The following is a 20678-nucleotide window of genomic DNA, read 5'->3' as shown; positions in this document are numbered from 1 at the left end:
AAGAATGGAACTGGAGGAATCAACCTGCCCGACTTCAGACTCTACTACAAAGCCACAGTCATCAAGACAGTATGGTACTGGCACAAAGACAGAAATATAGATCAATGGAACAGAATAGAAAGCCCAGAGATAAATCCACGAACCTATGGACACCTTATCTTTGACAAAGGAGGCAAGGATATACAATGGAAAAAAGACAACCTCTTTAACAAGTGGTGCTGGGAAAGCTGGTCAACCACTTGTAAAAGAATGAAACTAGAACACTTTCTAACACCATACACAAAAATAAACTCAAAATGGATTAAAGATCTAAATGTAAGACCAGAAACTATAAAACTCCTAGAGGAGAACATAGGCAAAACACTCTCTGACATAAACCACAGCAAGATCCTCTATGACCCACCTCCCAGAATATTGGAAATAAAAGCAAAAATAAACAAATGGGACCTAATGAAACTTAAAAGCTTTTGCACAACAAAGGAAACTATAAGTAAGGTGAAAAGACAGCCCTCAGATTGGGAGAAAATAATAGCAAATGAAGCAACAGACAAAGGATTACTCTCAAAAATATACAAGCAACTCTTGAAGCTCCATTCCAGAAAAATAAATGACCCAATCAAAAAATGGGCCAAAGAACTAAACAGACATTTCTCCAAAGAAGACATACAGATGGCTAACAAACACATGAAAAGATGCTCAACATCACTCATTATCAGAGAAATGCAAATCAAAACCACAATGAGGTACCATTACACGCCAGTCAGGATGGCTGCTATCCAAAAGTCTACAAGCAATAAATGCTGGAGAGGGTGTGGAGAAAAGGGAACCCTCTTACACTGTTGGTGGGAATGCAAACTAGTACAGCCGCTATGGAAAACAGTGTGGAGATTTCTTAAAAAACTGGAAATAGAACTGCCAAATGACCCAGCAATCCCACTTCTGGGCATACACACTGAGGAAACCAGATCTGAAAGAGACAGGTGCACCCCAATGTTCATCACGGTACTGTTTATAATAGCCAGGACATGGAAGCAACCTAGACGCCCATCAGCAGATGAATGGATAAGGAAGCTGTGGTACATATACACCATGGAATATTACTCAGCCATTAAAAAGAATTCATTTGGACCAGTTCTAATGAGATGGATGAAACTGGAGCCCATTATACAGAGTGAAGTAAGCCAAAAAGATAAAGAACATTACAGCATACTAACACATATATATGAAATTTAGAAAGATGGTAACGGCAGCCCTATATGCAAAACAGAAAAAGAGACACAGAAGTACAGAACAGACTTTTGAACTCTGTGGGAGAAGGTGAGGGTGGGATGTTTCGAAAGAACAGCATGTATACTATCTATGGTGAAACAGATCACCAGCCCAGGTGGGATGCATGAGACAAGTGCTCGGGCCTGGTGCACTGGGAGGACCCGGGGGAATCGGGTGGAGAGGGAGGTGGGAGGGGGGATCGGGATGGGGAATACGTGTAAATCTATGGCTGATTCATATCAATGTACGACAAAACCCACTGAAAAAAAAAAATAAATAAAGGGGAAAAAAAAAAAAAAAGACTGCTGGTTCAACATCTTATGCTAGAGGGAATTCCGTTGCTGGAAGCAAGGTGTTTGGAGACGGTGGGTTTATTGTGAGTGGGCAGGATGGCATCGTGACTGAACAGCTGTCTCGTCTTTTCAGGGTCACTGTTACTACCATGGGCGCGTGCAAGGCTCTTCCGGTTCGACAGTCAGTCTCAGCACTTGTTCTGGTCTCAGGTAAGTGACCTTGATGGTGACAACTCTGCTCTTAAGCACAGCTAAGACCACCCCACTTCTCGAGTCACGCTAAAGCACTAACGCGGTAGGTGGGCCTCGCCTCCGCAGGACACAGGAGTCCTCACATGACAACTTGAGAGCCCCCGTGCCCCCCACCCCCTCAGGACCACCCCTGTCTGCCCCCACCCTGCACCCCCCGCAGTGTGCCTTCCTTGGCTGTCCCTCTTTTAAGGTCATTCTCAGGCCTGTACATTGGCTGTGTTTCAGCATCCAAGGATTTGGGGACTATCTTTTGTCCATGTGGCTCCTGCTAAACAATTCCTGGTGTTAAAAAAAATAGGACATTAGGTATCTGCATTTCAACTGCTTGCTTCATAAAAATGAAAAGGGCTTCTTCTCACTAGGAGACAAAACAAGCGACCGACTGAGCGCAGATGCAGGTGAGCTGAGTACAGGTGTGGCCAAACCAGTGATATTAACTAACTGGCTTTAAATCATGAAGATGAAGGACTGGGTAGATAGAGCATCCTGAGTAATATTTAAGTAGGACAGGTCCACCCTCTGCACTTGGCCTTGCTGCTGCCTCTCTATTCTGCATCCTTTATCCTGGGCCCCCTCCTACAAGGGTGCAGGTAAATATCAGGGCCCCTCACAGAGGGGTCCATCTCTCCGACCAGCTTCCCCAGAGGGTCTGAGTCTCGGTGGCCCACCTCCTGTCTCTGGCACCTGGAGATCGTTCCCTCCCGGGTACCTGGCACAGACCACAGTTTGGCAGAGGGATCCTGTCAAATACTTGTGGCCAGGGTTTTGGGGAAAGTTGGGAGCAAGGGTTGCGTAGTCTGGGGTCGACCACCACGGCCCGGTGGGAAGCCTGACGGAGCTCCCAGGGTGGGGACGGCCCTGCGGAGAATGTCAGCTTCCCAGATCTTCGTGCTGGTGCTGCAAAAGCAGCAGACCGTGCGTCAACAGAGAAATTCCGGAGTTATGCAGTCAACTCTGTGATCTTGCGAGGGGAGAATCAGACCGGAGACAAATCTGTATTCGATCAACTGCTCCCTGGCGGAAGAATCAGTTGCGAGGGGGGATACAGACGCAACTGGAGTAGCACCAGCCCGGGAGAGTTTGAGAAAGAAAATAGGGATTAAAAATCAAGTGAAATATGGTGTGACCCCAGAATACATTCAGGGCTAGGAATTTGGAGGAAAAGTCGAGCGTCCTGGGGGACGCATTAATTAGAGCCCAGCAGATTACAGTCCTGCAGAGAAAAGGCAGAGAAGGAACATCCTGCTTTGCTTCAAAAAGGGCTGATCAAAGATGGGCAGGCAGGGAGAGCTCCGTCCTGGAAGAGAGAAAAGAGGGAGGAAGCAAACAAGTCATCCTTCTTCATTTGAGTCTCGAAGGGGGACAGATAAGGAGAGAGAAAGGCCTGGAGATCCCAGTAGACAGGGGGATTAAAGAGGAAACAGCTCTTTAATGGAGGGAACGAAGTGCAACGTGGAAAATAGGTCATAACAATGAACGCAGCCATGGAGCTTATCCTTCCTTTGAAAGCACTCCAAGTCAAACGGGAAGTTCAGGCCATAAGTTAATTTTGTACCATATGGTATGTCTCCCTGAGATGCCCTGCCTTCCTTAGCGCGGTTTCAGCGCAGCGTTCCTGGTTCTCCTGGTCTCTCTCGTGTTTGCTCTTGCTGCTGCGTGCCTCATCCCCGGCTCCCGAGTCCCTAGCCCAGGAGTATCCCCATGACCAACGGATGCTCCACAGCACTGTCAGGCACGGGTACCAAACTGTGCCAATGATGGGGAGAGGATGCTGCCCTTACCCCCTGAGAGAAGCTCAGTGGCTGTGTTTTGTGATGGTACGGATGTCCAGCCCTGGCTCGCTCCTACTGGAGCATCCAGACAGCCTTGTCCCTGTGTCCTGATTTGATTCACAAACACCCCCCTGGCCAGAGACAGCATGAGATCCTGGAGGAAGGCAACTGTCTCTCACCATGTCTCCTTGTAGTCTCACTCCCCACCTCTCAGTTCCTGCTCAGAAATCTGGCACAAGGAGTCTCGGGGGCTCACATTTTTGGATTAAGCCAAGAGTCTTCCCATCCCCTGCAGGCATGATGGTTAGAATTAGGCTTCATTTCGTAAGGAACCACCTTTTTGCTTGAACAGACGTAAGGAAAGCATTCACAAGATAGATGAGGAAGCTGGTACAGCTGTAGACTAGGCATTCATTGTAATGACAGTTGCATTTTTAAGGGGGGTTTACAATACCTGAGCACAGGTATGCACACGCTAACACCTGCACACTTAGGCTACCACATATGCTCTTGCACACAGACACACACAGATACTCCCAGGCAGGCTAAGGCTATGTCAGACTTCACCCTTGGCCATCATCACGATTCCTGCTTTCAGGAGGGTGGAGCGGGCGGTGGTGTCTTTGCTTTCCAGAGCAGCTGAGGCTGGGTCACCAGGAGCTCGGTCCCGATGCTGCAGCTCGGGGCTGCAGACACTCACGTCAAAGGATGCTGTCGCTCCCTTCCCAGTCACTGCTGCCTCGGGAGAGAGGCGTCTCGTGCACCGACAGAGCCTCAGCACATTCTTGTGTGATGCTCACTAAGCCGTGGGCAGGTAACACACGCCTCACATTACGGATGAGAGAGCAAAGCCTGGGAAAGCGGTTTACCCAGAGTCCCTCCGCATTCACAGACGAAGCTCCATCTCAGACCCCAATCTGGCTGACTCCGACTCCTCTTAGACTGTTTTCGCCACTTAGCCATTTTGCACAATTTGGATCCAACCTTCTTCAGCCCCATCATCCTCTACCCCGAGGAAGCCCCCCTATTCCAGCTGCACTGATTTCTAGCTGTTCCCAGAACATGTTCACACGTGTCTCACTGACTTTACCCCAGCTGTGCCTCAGCCTGGGACGCACTCCTCTCCCCATCTCTCAGTGGCTTTGGGAGGTTCACTCTCCCACCAGGGCCCAAAACAAATGATGCCTTCTCCAGGAAGCCCACCTGGACTTCCTAGACATCTCCTGCCATGCAACTCAACCCCATCTAGCCTGTACTATCATAGACAGCCCTTGCTTGCATAGGACACTTCCTATTGCATAGTAGGCACTTCACAGATATTTGTTTATATCCCTACTCATCCTGCCTTGGCTCACTTACCGTCCATCACCAAAGCCTGTGCTTTCACTCTTCTGTTGCAAGACCTTCAGGAACTGTCTGACAAGCTCTTCTTAGTTGTTGTTCAGTCACTCAGTCGTGTCCGACTCTTTGCAACCCCATGGACTGCAGCACGCCACAGTACCCTGTCCTTCACTATCTCCTAGAGTTTGCTCAAACTCATGTCCATTGAGGCAGTGATGCCATCCAACCATCTCACCCCGTGTCGTCCCCTTCTCCTCCAGCCCTCAATCTTCCCCAACATCAGGGTCTTTTCTAATGAGTGGGCTCTTCACATCAGGTGGCCAGAGTATTGGAGCTTTAGCTTCAGCATCAGTCCTTCCAGTGAATATTCAGGACTGATTTCCTTTAGCACTGACTGGTTGGATTTCCTTGCTGTCCAAGGGACTCTCAAGAGTCTTCTCCAGCACCACAGTTCAAAGGCATCAATTTTTTGGCACTCAGACTTCTCTTATGGTCCAACTCTCACGTCCATACATGACTAGTGGAAAAACTATAGCTTTGACTATACAATAGGCTCTCAACACGTCTTAGATGTGGGAGGCAGCATGAGATGCTTTCAAAAATTCAATTAAATGAAAATACTCAGATGTGAGCTTATTTGGTAATTGAATAAGTATACACATTGCTGTGTTCCTTTAATGTTTTGTATGTATTTTAATTATGTAATATAAAGTTTACTGCACTAAATTTTATATAATGAAATTGACTGTAACACAAAATGCAGGAGTACTTCTTGCCTCCCAACACTATTGAAAAATAGCCAATCAACTTATTTTTCAAAGGATAGAATTGACTAGTGCTATGGTCCGTGGAATCAGAAATAACCATTATAATGAAAGTAATCATTTGTAATTTAGTGATCAGGGCAAACAGAACCATCACTTTTTTCAAAAGAAAGAAAGAAGTTCTGCTTCAATGCAGTGTTATTATTTATAATTTAACAAACAGTTGAATTGATCCCTTTGAAGAAGTCGACCAGAAATCTCAGTTGAGAAAGTGGACAAAGGATCTTAGGAGGAAAACAAGATGGAGGGAGAAAGACTAGAGCTGGGAAATGAGGCTCAGCCCTCCTGCAGGACCAGCCTTCGCCAAGGGGTGAAGGGTTGCTATGGGGTAAAGATGCTACAGTATCTCTGGCCTCCCTGGCACCTCGCAGCTGGACTTGAGTGTTGCCGATACAGGTGGATATGGGTTCTCCAGGTCTCACAGCTCAACCTAGATGACCCAGGGCACAGTGGTCTAAGGGGCTGAAAAGTCAGGCACCTGGAGATGGCCTTGCCTGTGCTGTCCTGTCTGCTAGAAAGGCAGGTACCTGGGCCCACCCTGGTACTGCCTAGAACCTGACACATTGCTCAGTAAATGCTGGTGGAATCAATATGCTGTCTCCAGGCCATCAGGTAGGCAGTGAAATTTAATCCTAGCCAGTCCAAGGTTTAAAAAAAATCTTTAAAGTGTAGTAGATCATATTAAGAAAGAAATTAGCTTCGAGTGGAAGTGAATTTGACCTTGACCTCTGTTCTGTGACCTTCTGCTCCTGTAGCTTCTGTCCGTCTGGGCTACACTGACCCTTCTCCACCCCACAGGCTACATCATCTCTGCTCAGGGCTCTTCCGCTCCCTTCACCTTCTTCCCATGGAGACACTCATTCCGTCATCCTTTGTAAACATCCGTGGGGAGCCACAGCTGGGCTCAGAGCCTGTCCACACCATCTCCAAGGCTGCTCCGGTCCCCACCCTGCAGGACCACCAAGGTCAAGTCTCAGTTCTCCCAGGCCCTGCTCTCATTCAAAGCGCAGAAGGTCCAAATCCCAATTCCTCCATCCCCAGATGGGCTCCCTTCCTGTACTGTTTTCCATTACAGGTCCAGCCCATCCCAGGCTCCTAAGCGTGGTGCCTAGGGGTCTCTGAATACCTCCCGCAGGCCTCCAGCCCCTTTCTGCCTCCCCCGCACCCCGATTACAGCATCTCCCCATCCCCATTTCCCCATCGCCAACCCCGAGCAGCCCTCCCGCCCAGGTTTTTAAATTGCCTCCCACCCACACTTCCTGCCTCCACCCTTCCCTTCGCGACCATCTTGCACATTCCAGAAGGTCGTGTTTCAAAAACACTGCTTGATCATCGAAGTCCCGCCACCCTCTGCACTCCAAACCACACAGCTCCGTAAGCTCTACCCATCAGCACCTCTTACTCACTCCCATGCTTGTTCAACAGTGTTTCCACGGGCGTTTATCCATCACCTCCTCACATGCCATCCTGCCCAGCCAAACACATTTTAATGTAACAAAGCAAGGGCCACGAAGTAGGTTACACAGAACCACACGAGATACTCAGCAGAGGGACCCAGGGAACCATGCAGGAAGGGATGGCAGGCGTGGACCTCACAGGCTATGGGTCAGCCTGGAAGCCTCTGCCCGAGGGCTGCCCGGGATGGTGCAAGCCTCTGGCATCCTGCAGGCCAGAGCGTGAGGGTCACCAGCAGTTACAAGACAAGGAGCCAGGGGATTTGATCGAGGCCGGGATGGAGGTGGGGAAGGCAGAGGGAGAGGGGCCAGCAGGAGCCAGGTCCCAGGGGCTGGGGGTTGGAGGTGCCTGGAAGAGTCGGCATCGTCATCTGCACGAAGCGTGTGCGGCACAGGAAGTGATGTGGCCACAGAGGCAGCCCACGGGCTACAGCCAAGGTCAGTGCCTTGCTGGTGGCTGACCGCTGTCTGGGTCCTGTGCCCGCCCCCCTTCTGCGGCCCCTGCTGTCTATCCACATGTGTCTCTCTTGCAGCCACCGCATTCTGAGTGTGCTTGGACCTTTGTTTCACCTTCAGTCCTGCTCCTTAAACCCCTCACCGGTTTCCCCAACTTCCCCACATCTCCAAGTGCCCCCAGAACTCCCTTCAAGGCCCCCTGTTTCCCACGGGCTGTTTATCAACCGTGCTGGGCTGACTGCCAGCCTGTGGGCAGCTCTGAGTTGCTCTGGCATTTTGCACTTGGAAGTCAGTGGTGCCCACCCTGGCACAAGCCCTCGGTGACCCAGGAGAGGGGCTGACCATCCAGAGTGGCTGAGAACAGGGCAGCAGGCTGGGGAGCCAGGTCTGGCCGTGGGTTGTGTTGGTTTCCTAGGCCTGCCTTAACACAGGACCACACACTGGGGGGCTTAAAGCACCAGCAGGGTCTCCTCTCATGGCTCCAGAAGCCAGAAGTCTGAATCAAGGTGCTGGCAGGGTTAGCTCCTTCTGCAGGTTCTGTGGGAGAATCCATCCATGCCTGGCTCCTGGCCGTCCTCAGCATTCCTGGGCTTGTGGCCGCATCTCTGCCATCTCTGCCTTTGTCCACATGACCTTCATCCCTGTGTCCCTTTGCTTCTCCTTTTTCCATCTCTTACGAGGACACACATCACTGAATTTAGGTTCTACCCTAAGTCCAGAATAATCTCATCTTGAAAGTGAAAGTGAAGTCACTCAGTCGTGTCCAACTCTTTGCGACCCCATGGACTATAGCCTACCAGGCTCCTCCGTCCATGGGATTTTCCAGGCCAGAGTACTGGAGTGGGTTGCCATTTCCTTCTCTAGGGTATTTTCCAATCCAGGGATTGAACCCAGGTCTCCTGCATTGCAGGCAGACACTTTACCTTCTGAGCCACCAGGGAAGAGTCCAGAATAATCTCATCTTGAGATCCTGAAATTAATCATATTTGCAAAATTCAAGAGCCTGGTGCATGGAGGCGGCGGGTAATGAGCAATGACTGCTAATGGTACAGGGTTTGCTTTGAGGGTGATGAGAGTGTTCAGAGGTAGATGGGGATGCTCTATGTATGACTCAGTGAATATACTAAAACCCATGGAATTGCATGCTTTATAAGAGGAAGCTTAATGGTTGGTGAATTCGTTCACAATATGGCTGTTATTTTTAAAAGGAGCCTGGCCCGGGGTAGCCATCAATCATAGCTGCTATTTTTATTATCGATGTGCCAGCAAGAGCTATTCTTAAAATCTTTTATGACAGTTTGTTTTACCTCTTTGGTCGTGTCTCCCAAACCTGGTTATGAATTACATTTGAAACAGGAACCACAGGTGAGACATCTTTATGGGTACCACGGGAGACGTCCCGGCATTTTGCACACAGTAGGGGATAATGAGTATTTGTTTTGATTGCACATGAGTATTTCACGTGGAAATTATTTATTGAAATTAAGCCCAGGGACTTCCCTGGGAGTCCAGTGGTTAAGACTCTACTTCCCATGCAGGAGGCATGGTTCGATCCCGGGTCGGGGAACAAAGATTCCCACATGCCTTGTGGCACAGCCAAAAAAGTTTCTTTTTTAATGCTTGATGATACTAATGGGTTTGCTAATATCACTGCTACTATCCCTATGTTTCAAACACAAATGGGGTGGGATATTATTTTTACCCATGAGCTCCTCCCATAAAGAAACTGAAATTAAATTTCATGCCAACTCATGATTGACAGCATATTATGTGTGTGCAAATTGCGTGCTCAGTTGTATCTGACTCTTTGCTACCCCATGCATACTGTAGCCCACTAGGCTCCTCTGTCCAGGGGGTTTCCCAGGCAAGAATACTGGAGTGGCTTTCCATGTCCTACTCCAGAGGACTTCCCCACCTAGAGATCGAACCTGCGTCCCTTGTGTCTCCTACATCGGCAGGCGGATTCTTTACCACTGAGCCCCCTGGGAAGTCCTGGAGGCACAGTGTTGAGCCTAAAAGTCTTTTTCCAAGGAAATTCAGTTAGCTGTTGAACATGGAAGTAGCCAGGTTAATTCATATTTTCGAATCATCGTCTTGTTACAGGTCATCAAAATCCATGTGCCCCACCCTGTTTGCCTGGGAGTGGTAAGAAAAATCATAATAAGAACAGCACCATTAAGCTGTGTTACTTGCCTGGGGCACCATTGCTTTGGAGATTAAAAACTGAATTTTAAGAAGAACAAAACTCATCTTGAGGAAGTATAGGTCCCCTGAGTTATCACTTTGAAAGCTAACAGAATCAACTGAAAATTTTAATAGATTTCTCTTTGTTTCCACTGAAAGAAAAACAGTAGGATTCTAACATTTAAAATAAGGCTGGCTATTTTCAGAGCAGTAGCTCCATTTCTCTGGCCCTTTTCCTTTTGACCTCTGCCCTCCATCAAGGTCAGCCCTGTTCTGAGCTCCACATCCCTCCTGAAACAGCACCAGAAGGAGGTAGGCAGTAGAGTGTGGGAGTTGACCACCTCAAGCTTCAGATACATGGGTCAAGATTGGGCCCCACCTGTACCTCCAGCTACCTGTGTGGCCTTGACAGTGGGGAAAATGACCAGATGTATCCTAGGCAGGGTGCCATGGGGATGGCCCTCCTTACCCTCCACCACCCCCTCTCCTCCGCTCCCCCCATTCACCACCTTTGACTGCCCTGGGAGGTGGCCTTACCCTCCCCATAAGGGCTGGTCCAGTGTTCCCCTCTGTCTCCTAATGCCCCAGGGAGAAGATACCCACACTCTTCATCTCTCCCAGACACTGGAAACTGACTTCTAAGCTTTCTCCCTCCTCTACCAGTGGGAAAAGAGCCCCACTTTCAAAGTCTGCTGGATTTAAATCCCTCACTCTGAGATTCTTCCAACTCCAAGTTTACAACGAACTACCTATGACATGCAACTTAAATCACATCTGCTTATCTAGCTTGGGGCCAGAAAGGGCTGTGAGAACATCAAATTTTAAATCTCGGAAACCCTGAATCCTTGAATTTTGTGTCCACTGTGGTTTCCAGCAATCTCTAGAGCTAAGTGATTAATTATACACAAGACAGTCCAAAGCAATTATTTAATTAAGATGTATTCTAGGCTGCCAATGGTTTGCAGCAAAGGGAAAGACTTCACCCCAGTTTCTCAACATCTGGCCCTTGGATGACTTAAAAGATAAAAGGAGATACCAGAACAATTTTATGACTGAATAACAATTTCTAGAAATTTTCCATTAAGTAGAAAAACTTCTTCAGTCATATGCTTCTCGTGATTAGAACTTGGTGACATGTTTTACTGTAAATGTTCAGCTTATTGAAATCTAATGCAAAATAGAAAGTGTTGCAATACATACAAGAGATGTTGGTGTCATTTTCTTTTTGAGGCTGGAAAGTCAGTTTTCTAGCCAATCTCTCTTTCCCCTCCAAGTGTATTATTCATTTTCCACTTTGCCCTGGCCTCTTTTTTAAAAGAGCTTTTTCTTAATTGAGGCTTTTACAAAATCAACTTTAATAAACAGAAATCCCCTACTACCCATTCTTAACTTAGGAATCTAAGTTTTAGTTCATAAAGAACTTTTCAAAGAAAAAAAAAAGCATTGGAAGCCTCCCCAGAGTTGATGACCAGAGTCGTGTCTGTGTGTCTGTATGGTCTACTTTGAGATTCCTGAAGACACTCGTTGGAGGGGGTGGGGGAGTGGTAGGGGGCCAGGGAGTACAAGAGAACAGCTCTAAGTAATGACTTTCTATCAACCTGTGGGATTCGAAATAAGCCAAAACATCTTCAGTTACTCCAGCCCACACTGTTTCCCTGTCTCTGCACAGCTATGCCGTCGGTGTTGGTAACACACAGCTTCACTCGCCAGTGTTTTCCAAGTGCCTCGTGTGTCTCAGTGATCAGCTCAGTCAGGCTGTGATCGGCCTGTATGTGACTGTGCTGTTTCTTCCACCTCTTTTGAGACTTCACAAAACAGGACCAGTGGAGTAAGCCAGTTGAATAATAATGAACTGATTAGTGTGTGTGGGTTTACCAGTTGTGTTCAAAATAAATATTTGCCTAATTCATACCTTCTCCTGTTATGCCATTTGAGTATTGGAATATAGTCATTCCATTAAAATATAAGAACTATTAAATGGTCACTTGTAAGTAGGTTATCACTAAGTGCAGGATGAGTGAATGGCTGAACAAATAAAGGAGCAATAGTGGAAGACATTTTCCAATCTCTTTCCTTTGGAAACAAGCTCAGATTATCTGAAAGAAACTGATGGAGCACCTGACTTTTTCAGCTATTACTTAAAGACTAAGCTATTTCTCAAATCCTTGGGTTGAGGCTATATAAATCATGTGTGAGAACTGACTCCCTACACCTGGAGTCCATGGACCTCATCCATGGTTTTGAATCTACTTAAATTTTCTGCAAAATATTATGGATCTATGTATGTGTGAATTCTCCTGGGAAGAGTATAAGGAGTTTCATGTCTCAAAAAAGGTTAAGAGTCACTGTGTTTTAAGTGTCTATTTACAATCAGATGAATTTTGCATGAAAATTGTGTTCATTTATGATTGTGGTCAACTTGATTGGTAACAGAAGTTGCTAGATGTGTAGGAACTCTTGGAGCTGCCAGTTTGCTGTTACCCAAATTTCCATTTCTCTAAAGAAAAACTAATTTCAACATCAGGAAGAGCCTGTTTAAAGAATTTCCTGTTCCATGTTGGAAAAGAGAAAGACAAAAACCAACCTGTAGGCTGATGTTCCCCCATCACTTCAAGGAAGCTGACATGGCTCATTTCCAGGAAGTAGGACACAGCCTCAGTGACAGATCTTCTCTTCTTGGGCTCCAAAATCACTGCAGATGGTGACTGCAACCATGAAATTAGAAGATGTTTGCTCCTTGGATGAAAAGCTATGAAAAACCTAGACAGTGTATTAAAAAGCAGAGACATCACTTTCTCTACAAAGGTTCCTATAGGCCAGTAGTCATGTACAGATGTGATCTTTCAAACTGTGGTACTGGTGAAGACTCTTGAGAGTCCCTTGGACAACAAGGAGCTCAAACCTGTCAATCCTAAAGGAGAGCAACCCTAAATATTCATTAGAAGGACTGACACTGAAGCTGAAGCTCCAATAATTTGCCACTTGATGTGAACAGCTGACTCATTGGAAAAGACCCTGATGCTGGGAAAGATTGAAGATTGAAAGCAAAAGGAGAAGAGGGCGGCAGAGAATGAGATGGTTGGATGGCATCACCAATTCAATGGACATGAACTTGAGCAAGCTCCAGGAGACAGTGAGGGGCAGGGAGACCTGGTGTGCTGCAGTCCATGGGGTCGCAAAGACACAACTTGGTGACTGAACAACAGCAGGACACAGCCTTGGCTCTGTCCTTCTCCAGGAGGTCAGACATGCCTCGGGGTCTGTGAGCTCATGCCACCTTCTGTCTCTGCAAGTTAAAATATTTAGCATATGTGTCTATTTTTAAAAAGAATTTATACTTTTAGGGACCTCCTTGGTGGTCCAGTGGTTAAGACTCTGTGCTGTCACTGCAGGGGGCTCAGGTTCAATCCCTGGTCAGAGAACTAAGATACTGCACAGCCCAAATAAATAAATAAAGTAAAATAATTTTTTAAAAAGAATTTATACTTTTATTCCCGAATGTAAATGTTAACACAAAGAGTTCTTTCTTCATTATTGTCACTCCAAAAGAAGCATAGCTCTCTTCTTAATGCTACGTTTGGTATCACGGAGCCACAGATGGCCACGATGGGGAGAGACAGGTGAACAAAGCCTAGGGCCTTCCTGAAACGGTCAGCCTTTGGATGGGTACGTTAACAGAAGCCTCACCCTTGGGTCCGCCCTTGTCAATAACAAAGAGCTGCTGCCATTCAAGCCCTGCCGCACAGCCGGGAAATGGCAGAGCTGGAACTCAAACCAGATCGTTGGATTCGAAGGCCTCCTTGCTGGTCTCGGTGCTGGGACATTCTTCAGGCCTCTGAAGAGCTGTATACCTTTAGCCCAAACAGACCCAGATGCAGGCCTCAGCTCTTCGAAGAACAGTTCTGATGCTTTGTGCGCTTACATTACATTGGTTCCTTTATTCACACATTGCCCACAAATTAAATAAGTAAAATACCCCAAAAAGCATCCTTTTTAAAATGCTTTTTTTCCCCACTGAAGAATAGTTGGCTTACAATGTTGCATTAGTTTCTTGTGTCCAGCGAAGTGATTCCGTCTTATTTGTATAACAGACATTTTCCATTAGAGGTTATTACAAGATAATGAACATAGTTCCCTCTGCTATACAGTAGGACCTAGTTGCTATCGATACTATATATAGTAGTTTGTATCTGTTCATCTCAAACCCCTAATTTATCCCTCCCCCTCCTTTGGTGACCATGTGTGTTAGTTATTCAAGTCATGTCCAACTCTACGATCCCATGAACTGCAGCCCACCAAGCTCCTCTGTCTATGAAATTCTCCAAGCAAGAATACTGGAGTGGGCAGCCATTCCCTTCTCCAAGGGATCTTCCCAACCAAGGAATTGAACCCAGGTCTCCTACATTGCAGACAAATTCCTTACTATCTGAGCTACTGGGGAAGCCCAATAATAAGTTTTTTTAAAAAAAGCATAAGTTTATATGCAACCTTATATTAGAATCCTTTAAACTATTTAGGAAATTTTGTTGATCAGAATGAATAATTCAGATATAGGCATTTTCCTTAAAAAAAAAAAAATAAAGATTTCCCTTCTGAATCATGTCTGCTAATTCAGATCTATTTACTCTCTAAGCAGATGAAACATCTTTTGTCTCAACTCTTCTTCCTAGCAATATATCCTCGAGAAGTAAAAAACAGACAAAAGGTATAAAGACTAAACACAGTCTATTCTTTACCATAAAATATTTGAAACGAAAAACTTCTCAGACTTGTCTTCCAAAATATTTGCAAAAATAAGTCAATGCAAGCATATGGCACAGAAATGCCCTTTCCAATTCAGACCCAGGAATATAAATAAATTGGTATTGCTTTTTTTAATTCTCTCTGTCATTAAGAACTGGGTTTTAGCCATAAACAAGAAGCTGCCCTTAAAAGTTATGTAATCTTTCTTCTTTCTTTTTCAACAGGGGACTCATTACATTTGAAAATAACACCTATATTTTGGAGCCGATGAAAAATGCAACCAACAGATACAAACTCTTCCCGGTGGAAAACTTGCCGGGCACCTGGGGATCATGTGGATCAAATACGTCGGGCCTCACTCTGCGTGACAGACTCCCGCCGGCCTCCCAGACCCAAATAAGAAGGGTAGGAGAAAACACCACATTACATCCCTGGGGAGTGGGGAGGGGGCTCCAACTAAGGACACCCACCGCAAGGCCATCTGGAGAAATTCTGCCATTTGTATCAGAGGGATGGAGTCACCCACTTTATCTGGAGGCGGTTGATATGAGGTGGGCAGAACATAATCAGATACTGAAAGCTCCATCATTGTATTGCAAACGTCAGGGTCAGACTCATTGACCTGTGCTGGGTAGCGTTGGGCTCAGAGGACACAAAATCACCATTCATTGTCTCTGGTGATAACCTTCTGGGCTTGGCCCAGAAGTCTGCCCCACCATTACACTCCTCCGTGGTACACAGGACTGGACCAGATCCTCCACACCCTTGGGCAGCCCCTCCTTCTGCGGGAGGAGAAAGACAATAAGGAGGTTTCTCCATGGCCAGTCTGTTTTATATTAGGGTCTTCTTTAGAATTTGGGAAGAATTCCCTGCCATTGCCCACTCGCCTGCCCTGGGTGAACTCAGTCTTGATCCAGAAGTGTGGCTGAAAATGTGTGATGTTTACCCCTAGTCCATGCTAGGGGGGAGTCTGGGCGTCCCACTTCTCCCCCTAGGTGTCTGCTTTCTGGCCTCCCGGCCCTGGGTCTGCTCATCACAGGTCTTCCCTTCTGCGGCAGGGCTAGAGACAGAGGTTGTCCAATGGAGTTAGGAGCACAGTCTGCCTCCTGGCTAAGAGGTCACCGCTGGTGCAGCACCAGGGAACCTCCACCCTGAATGGCTGCCTGACCCTTTTACATCAGTGACACAGGGGCTCCACAGACCACAACCCAGCTCACAAAAAGGTGTAAGGGTAGCCCCATCTGACTGGAGGCCCCGAATTCAAAGGAGCACAACCCGACAGGAAGTTATCAGCGATTTACTGATTTCTCATCTCTGTCTTTCCCCTTCCTATGTTGACAAGAAATCCAGAATTCATACATATGATGTCACTTGTGCTTACATTTGATAAGCGCAACTCATCACTTAACAATTAACACTCTTTGTCTCCCCTGACTTTGACAGGTTTTCAAGGTTCCACTTAACACTCTTCGTCTTACCTGACTTTGAGTGTTATACTGCTTACCATTAAAAACTTCATGAAAATTGTGCCTCTTTGTATTCCTAATCATTTTTCTCCAAATAGTACATGTTATCCTAAATGATTTCTTCTTCTTAAAAATTCCTTTTACCTGTGGCTAGGTGGTGTCCCCCTAACCTGCTCTTAACTGAACCACTTCAGGACTTTTCAATTTAATTTTGCATTCATTCTTTTCGTCCTGATTCTGCCCATGTGACCCTAACTTCCTCTCTTTGTTAATATACTCCCAAGGGTTTCTACTGCAGGTGCTTGCAGTCTTCTGTCCTTGTTCTTCCCCATCACCCTGTGTCAGGCACTATGGCCGACCTTGACATTGACACTCAGCAGGGGAGCTAAGATCTCAACCTCCAGGAAAAGGGCTTGACAAGTACCCCCATCACCAGCAGCAGCAGCTCAGAGAATCTTCCTTCTCCTCCCCCAACCCCTTTTGGAGGGACAGAGTTAAGAGATGGAGTCACAGAGAACAGCCTCTCTGCACCCAGGGCATGTTTGCTTTACATTTCAAAGGCTCTCGCCTTTGATTCCAGACCTCAGATCAGATGGGATGAGACCTAGCCTTCACAGTCATAAACAAGTTGAATATTTGCATTTTGTTTTCGAGGCGCCTTGCTTTGAGTACCTCATTGAACACACATATCCACCTTGTGAGATTTATAACTTGACAGTTTAAATGGCACTCAGATATGTTTGCCATTTCATTTAGAAGTGCATGCCTGGTCGGTCCTGTCCAGCCATATTTTAATTCTTTAACTAAGCTTACAGCTCCCTAGACCTGTGATTGGCACAGTAATTTCCAGTCATTTTGACTTGTAGAGAAATGGAGAAAACCTGAATAACAATGGTGTTTTATTAATAACGTGTATGGAAGCATAAGTGAACCTTTAAGTCGAAAGGGGGAACTATCATATGCACTTAGACGCCATACTCAGTATTTCTGTCTAGAAAATGTTGTGATTGTTTTTATGGACGGGAATGTGTCTTTGACAGGAAGCACATCTGTATCATGAAAACAATACCAAAAATAATTTTCACATAAGTGGAATATGTGAGCATTGGCATTGTATACAAGACCGTTTGGTAAACATGAAAAGAAAGTACTCGAGTTCCGTGCCACTTGCCTGCCAGACTTAACACTGCCTTTATCTTATACTCAAAAATCAGTGTAACTTTGGCTAACTCCTCTGGTTTATGCACTGCAGCAAATGCATTTGCGTTTTCCTAGCGCTTTTCTGCCCCTATTAAATGTTAACTATTGCAAAGACTGGCTTGCAGGCTGAGATTTTTCTGCAGATGTGTGCGTTTTTCTTCCAGGAGCAGCGGGAATAAATCTGCACTTGGGGTATACACCGGCTATAATATCAGCTTGAGCTATTGTTTGTCATTTTTACAAGGCTCTCTGTTAGATTTTAGTGACAGCCCAAGTTGCTTCCGGAAGGGTGCCTGCAGTCAGGGGCCTTCCTCACCAGTTCCATCCTCTGCAGGTTTTTACGCCCAACCCACAGAGCCCCGGCCACTCAGCCCTCCTGGGACTTCCCCTCCCCCTCCACCAGCTGGTCATTCAAAAATGCAAACGAATTTTAACACAGGCCTGAGCAGTCTCTAAGGAAGGTGAAAGCTCTAAATCTGCTACTGGAGCAAATCACAGAATACATCCCAAAGGCAGATGTAAATTATTGTTGAATTATCCTCCCTGGGGATTATCTGTGCTATTGTTCCCCTCCACTAGTATGGATAATTGTGAGTCACATGTAGAAGTCATTGCCTTCTCTAAAAAAGCAATGTGCACTTGGTCTATTGAGTACAAATAGCACAGGCTGTCAGGGAGACCCTGTGGGGTTTCCTCAAACACTGCCAATCTGAAATGGACCAGAGCTGTTGCTCTGGAGTTTCTAGACAGGCTGGCATATTGGTTTAATAGAAGCCATGGTAGTGGTGGTCGTGGGGGTGGTATTAACAGTGGAATGGATTATCTGTAGAGTCTGGTAATAGCTGAATATCAGGAAGGAGCCAGAATTGTTGGAAAACTTATTAATTAGAGCAAGCATATTTAATTTCTCTCTACTTTGGGTAGCTCAGCTGGTAAAGAATCTGCCTGCAGTACAGGAGACCCTGGTTTGATTCCTGGGTTGGGAAGATCCCCTGGAGAAGGGAAAGGCTGCCCACTCCAGTATTCTGGCCTAGAGAATTCCATGGACTATTGGACACAACTGAGCGACTTTTACTTTCTTTTCACTATAACCACCCCCACCTCAGTACCTCCTCTAAGAGGCATACCAAGTGCCCTTACTGACTTAGTCATTGTTAAATCTTGGTGGATAACACAGCCAGCCCTGCTATTGCTTCCTTAGCCCTGAGCTCTGAGCATCTCTCAGTGAGAACCAAATCTCCAGATGTGGAGTCCTATTGAGTCTTGAATCGATTAAAACTCTAGAAAAATAAATACTAGCTCTCACTTCTGCCACGGGCGTTTTGGACTCAATTTCAATACTTTGTGTTTGTGCCCATTAACATTCAGTACATCAGACTCAGTTCCTCCTTCCAGCGTTTGTCTCATTTGCTTGTTGGTTCTGCAGCCTGTGTATCAGCCAGTCCTCCGAGGCTGTGTTCCATGCAGATATGATCCCTGTGCTTCATCCCCGTGCAGGTCATTGGTAAGGATGGTAGAGATGACCTTTCACAGCCAAGACCAGGGCTCAGCTCATAAATACTCATTAAGTGGCCTTAGAGCCAAGGCATAGAGTCTGGCTTGAGTCAACAATGATCTTTCTTTACTAAGAAGGAGATAAATCACTGCTGAGTCACTGAATTTGCTAATCTTGCCGTCTTTGCAGACGGTCCTAGATCCGTTGTTATTTTATTGCTGTTGTTTGGTTAAAACATCCAACTTGAATCTGTTTGCCTGGCTCCATCTTTTTACTGCCTCAGACTGTCACCAGTGGCCATCTGCTCCCCCACTTCCACCGTTGTCCCCCTGTAATCCATTCTCCTCCCATCAGCCAGGGTGATATGTAAAGAACCTCACCTCCAAGGGAGCCCCAGTGCTCTCCGACAATTAGATTAGCAGTCAGCCTCCTTGCTGTGGGCCCCGTCCTCTGTCCCCATCCTTGGCCACATCTCATCCCTGCCCTGCCCGCGCTCACTAGGGAATAGCCGTCCTGCCCGCTGCTGCAGCCCAAGCCCTCCCAGCCTCAGGACGTGTGCTCTTCTCATCCCTCCTCCCAGATAGGTTATTTCAGGGGTCTGGCCCGTAGGAAGAGAGAGCTGCATTGAGAATTTATTGCCCCCTCTAATCTCAGCTTGTTTTTGCAGACTCAAGTTGAGTTCCCAGAGCCAGAGTTCTTGTTGTGAAAATGTGTGGGGGCTGTTCTTCCCGAGATCTTAACTGTGACAACTTTGAGAGGCCAGGAAACAGCTTCCCACTTGAGCAAGCCTCCAAGAATGCCTCCAACCTTGGAGCAGAAATGGCTGGGCCATTCTCAGAGGCTCCTGTTCTTACCTGTTTGGGGAAGGGTGTTTGTTTCCTCAATCTCCCCCCAACTCAAATGAAAATTCCATCAAGCAACCAGTTTCAAATGTTGCTCTGCATATCAAACATTTTGAATATGATTTTTTAACTGGATAGTCCAGATAGGTGGGAATCATGTGGAGGTAATTTAAGCCTCTCTGTGTGTGCAGCTGGTGGAAAAGGAACCTCTGCGGCCATGAGCCGGCCACTCCCCTGTGGCTTTTTATTATTATGTGGTTAGGCGTCTCTCTGAGCTTGCAGTTCTCTGCATTCATGAGAAAATGTGGACTTCTCTGAAAACTGCAGAGACAGGAAAATTGGGCTCATGTGTTTGTTTTCATTATCTGGAATTGTGTGTTTTCTAAATGATGATCCAAGGCCATTTGGAACTGTCCCCTGGCCATTCATTTCACCCCTTTGCAGTCTGAAAGGTGTAAACATCTAAGCAACCAGGGCTCTCTCCATGAGTTTTTCAATGGGAGGTTAATTTATGTTTTCTTTAATAGAGCTATATTTTCTTCTGTAAGATGAGTCTGTGAATGGTAAATCAGGGAATTAGGGGGGGAAGAGGCTTCTGCTTTCCAGCCCTCAGGAAGGAGGAACCACTTTAAAATGGAGTCTCATTTCGTGTAGACTAGTGGGCACCATGGGGTCTAGTCATTTTCCCTTTGTGAGTACGTAATGGTCACCATGAAACATGCCTACCACATAGAGTTACTAAACTGAACTTTTTCCCTGTAACGTTGTTAAAGTATGAGAAATTATACCTTTCATGGTGCTTTACTTTCCCTCCCTCCATAAGGTTTCCAGATTTCTTTGAAGTGAAAGTAAAAGTGTCAGTCACTCAGTCGTGTCTGACTCTTTGTGACCCCATGGACTCTAGCCCTCTAGGCGCCTCTGTCCATGGGATTCTCCAGGCCAGAACACTGGAGTGGGTTGCCATGCCCTCCTCCAGGGGATCTTCCCGACCCAGGGATCAAACCTGGGTCTCCTGCATTGGCAGGCAGATTCTTTACCATCTGAGTCACCAGGGAAGCCCTCAGATTTCTTTAGAGATATCAAAATT

The 20678-nt window shown here is 46.5% G+C and overlaps 1 protein-coding gene across 2 annotated transcripts in view; it reads left to right on the top strand.

Moving 5' to 3' along the window:
- Positions 1-20678, top strand: part of ADAM12 (ADAM metallopeptidase domain 12) — a 387837-nt gene that overhangs the window by 257010 nt on the left and 110149 nt on the right. For both annotated transcript variants that reach the window (XR_009696164.1, XM_061162904.1), the window contains 2 exons: positions 1696-1772; positions 14813-14993. Coding sequence is in view for 1 of the 2 variants with exons in the window: in XM_061162904.1 (XP_061018887.1) it covers positions 1696-1772; positions 14813-14993 (258 nt within the window). In the remaining variant the exon portion in view is untranslated. The remainder of the gene's footprint in view (positions 1-1695; positions 1773-14812; positions 14994-20678) is intronic.

Source organism: Dama dama, chromosome 15, assembly GCF_033118175.1.
Source record: "Dama dama isolate Ldn47 chromosome 15, ASM3311817v1, whole genome shotgun sequence".
NCBI lineage: Eukaryota > Metazoa > Chordata > Mammalia > Artiodactyla > Cervidae > Dama > Dama dama.
The sequence above is the reverse complement of the archived record's forward strand: the minus strand, read 5'-3'. Positions and strand labels throughout refer to the sequence as shown.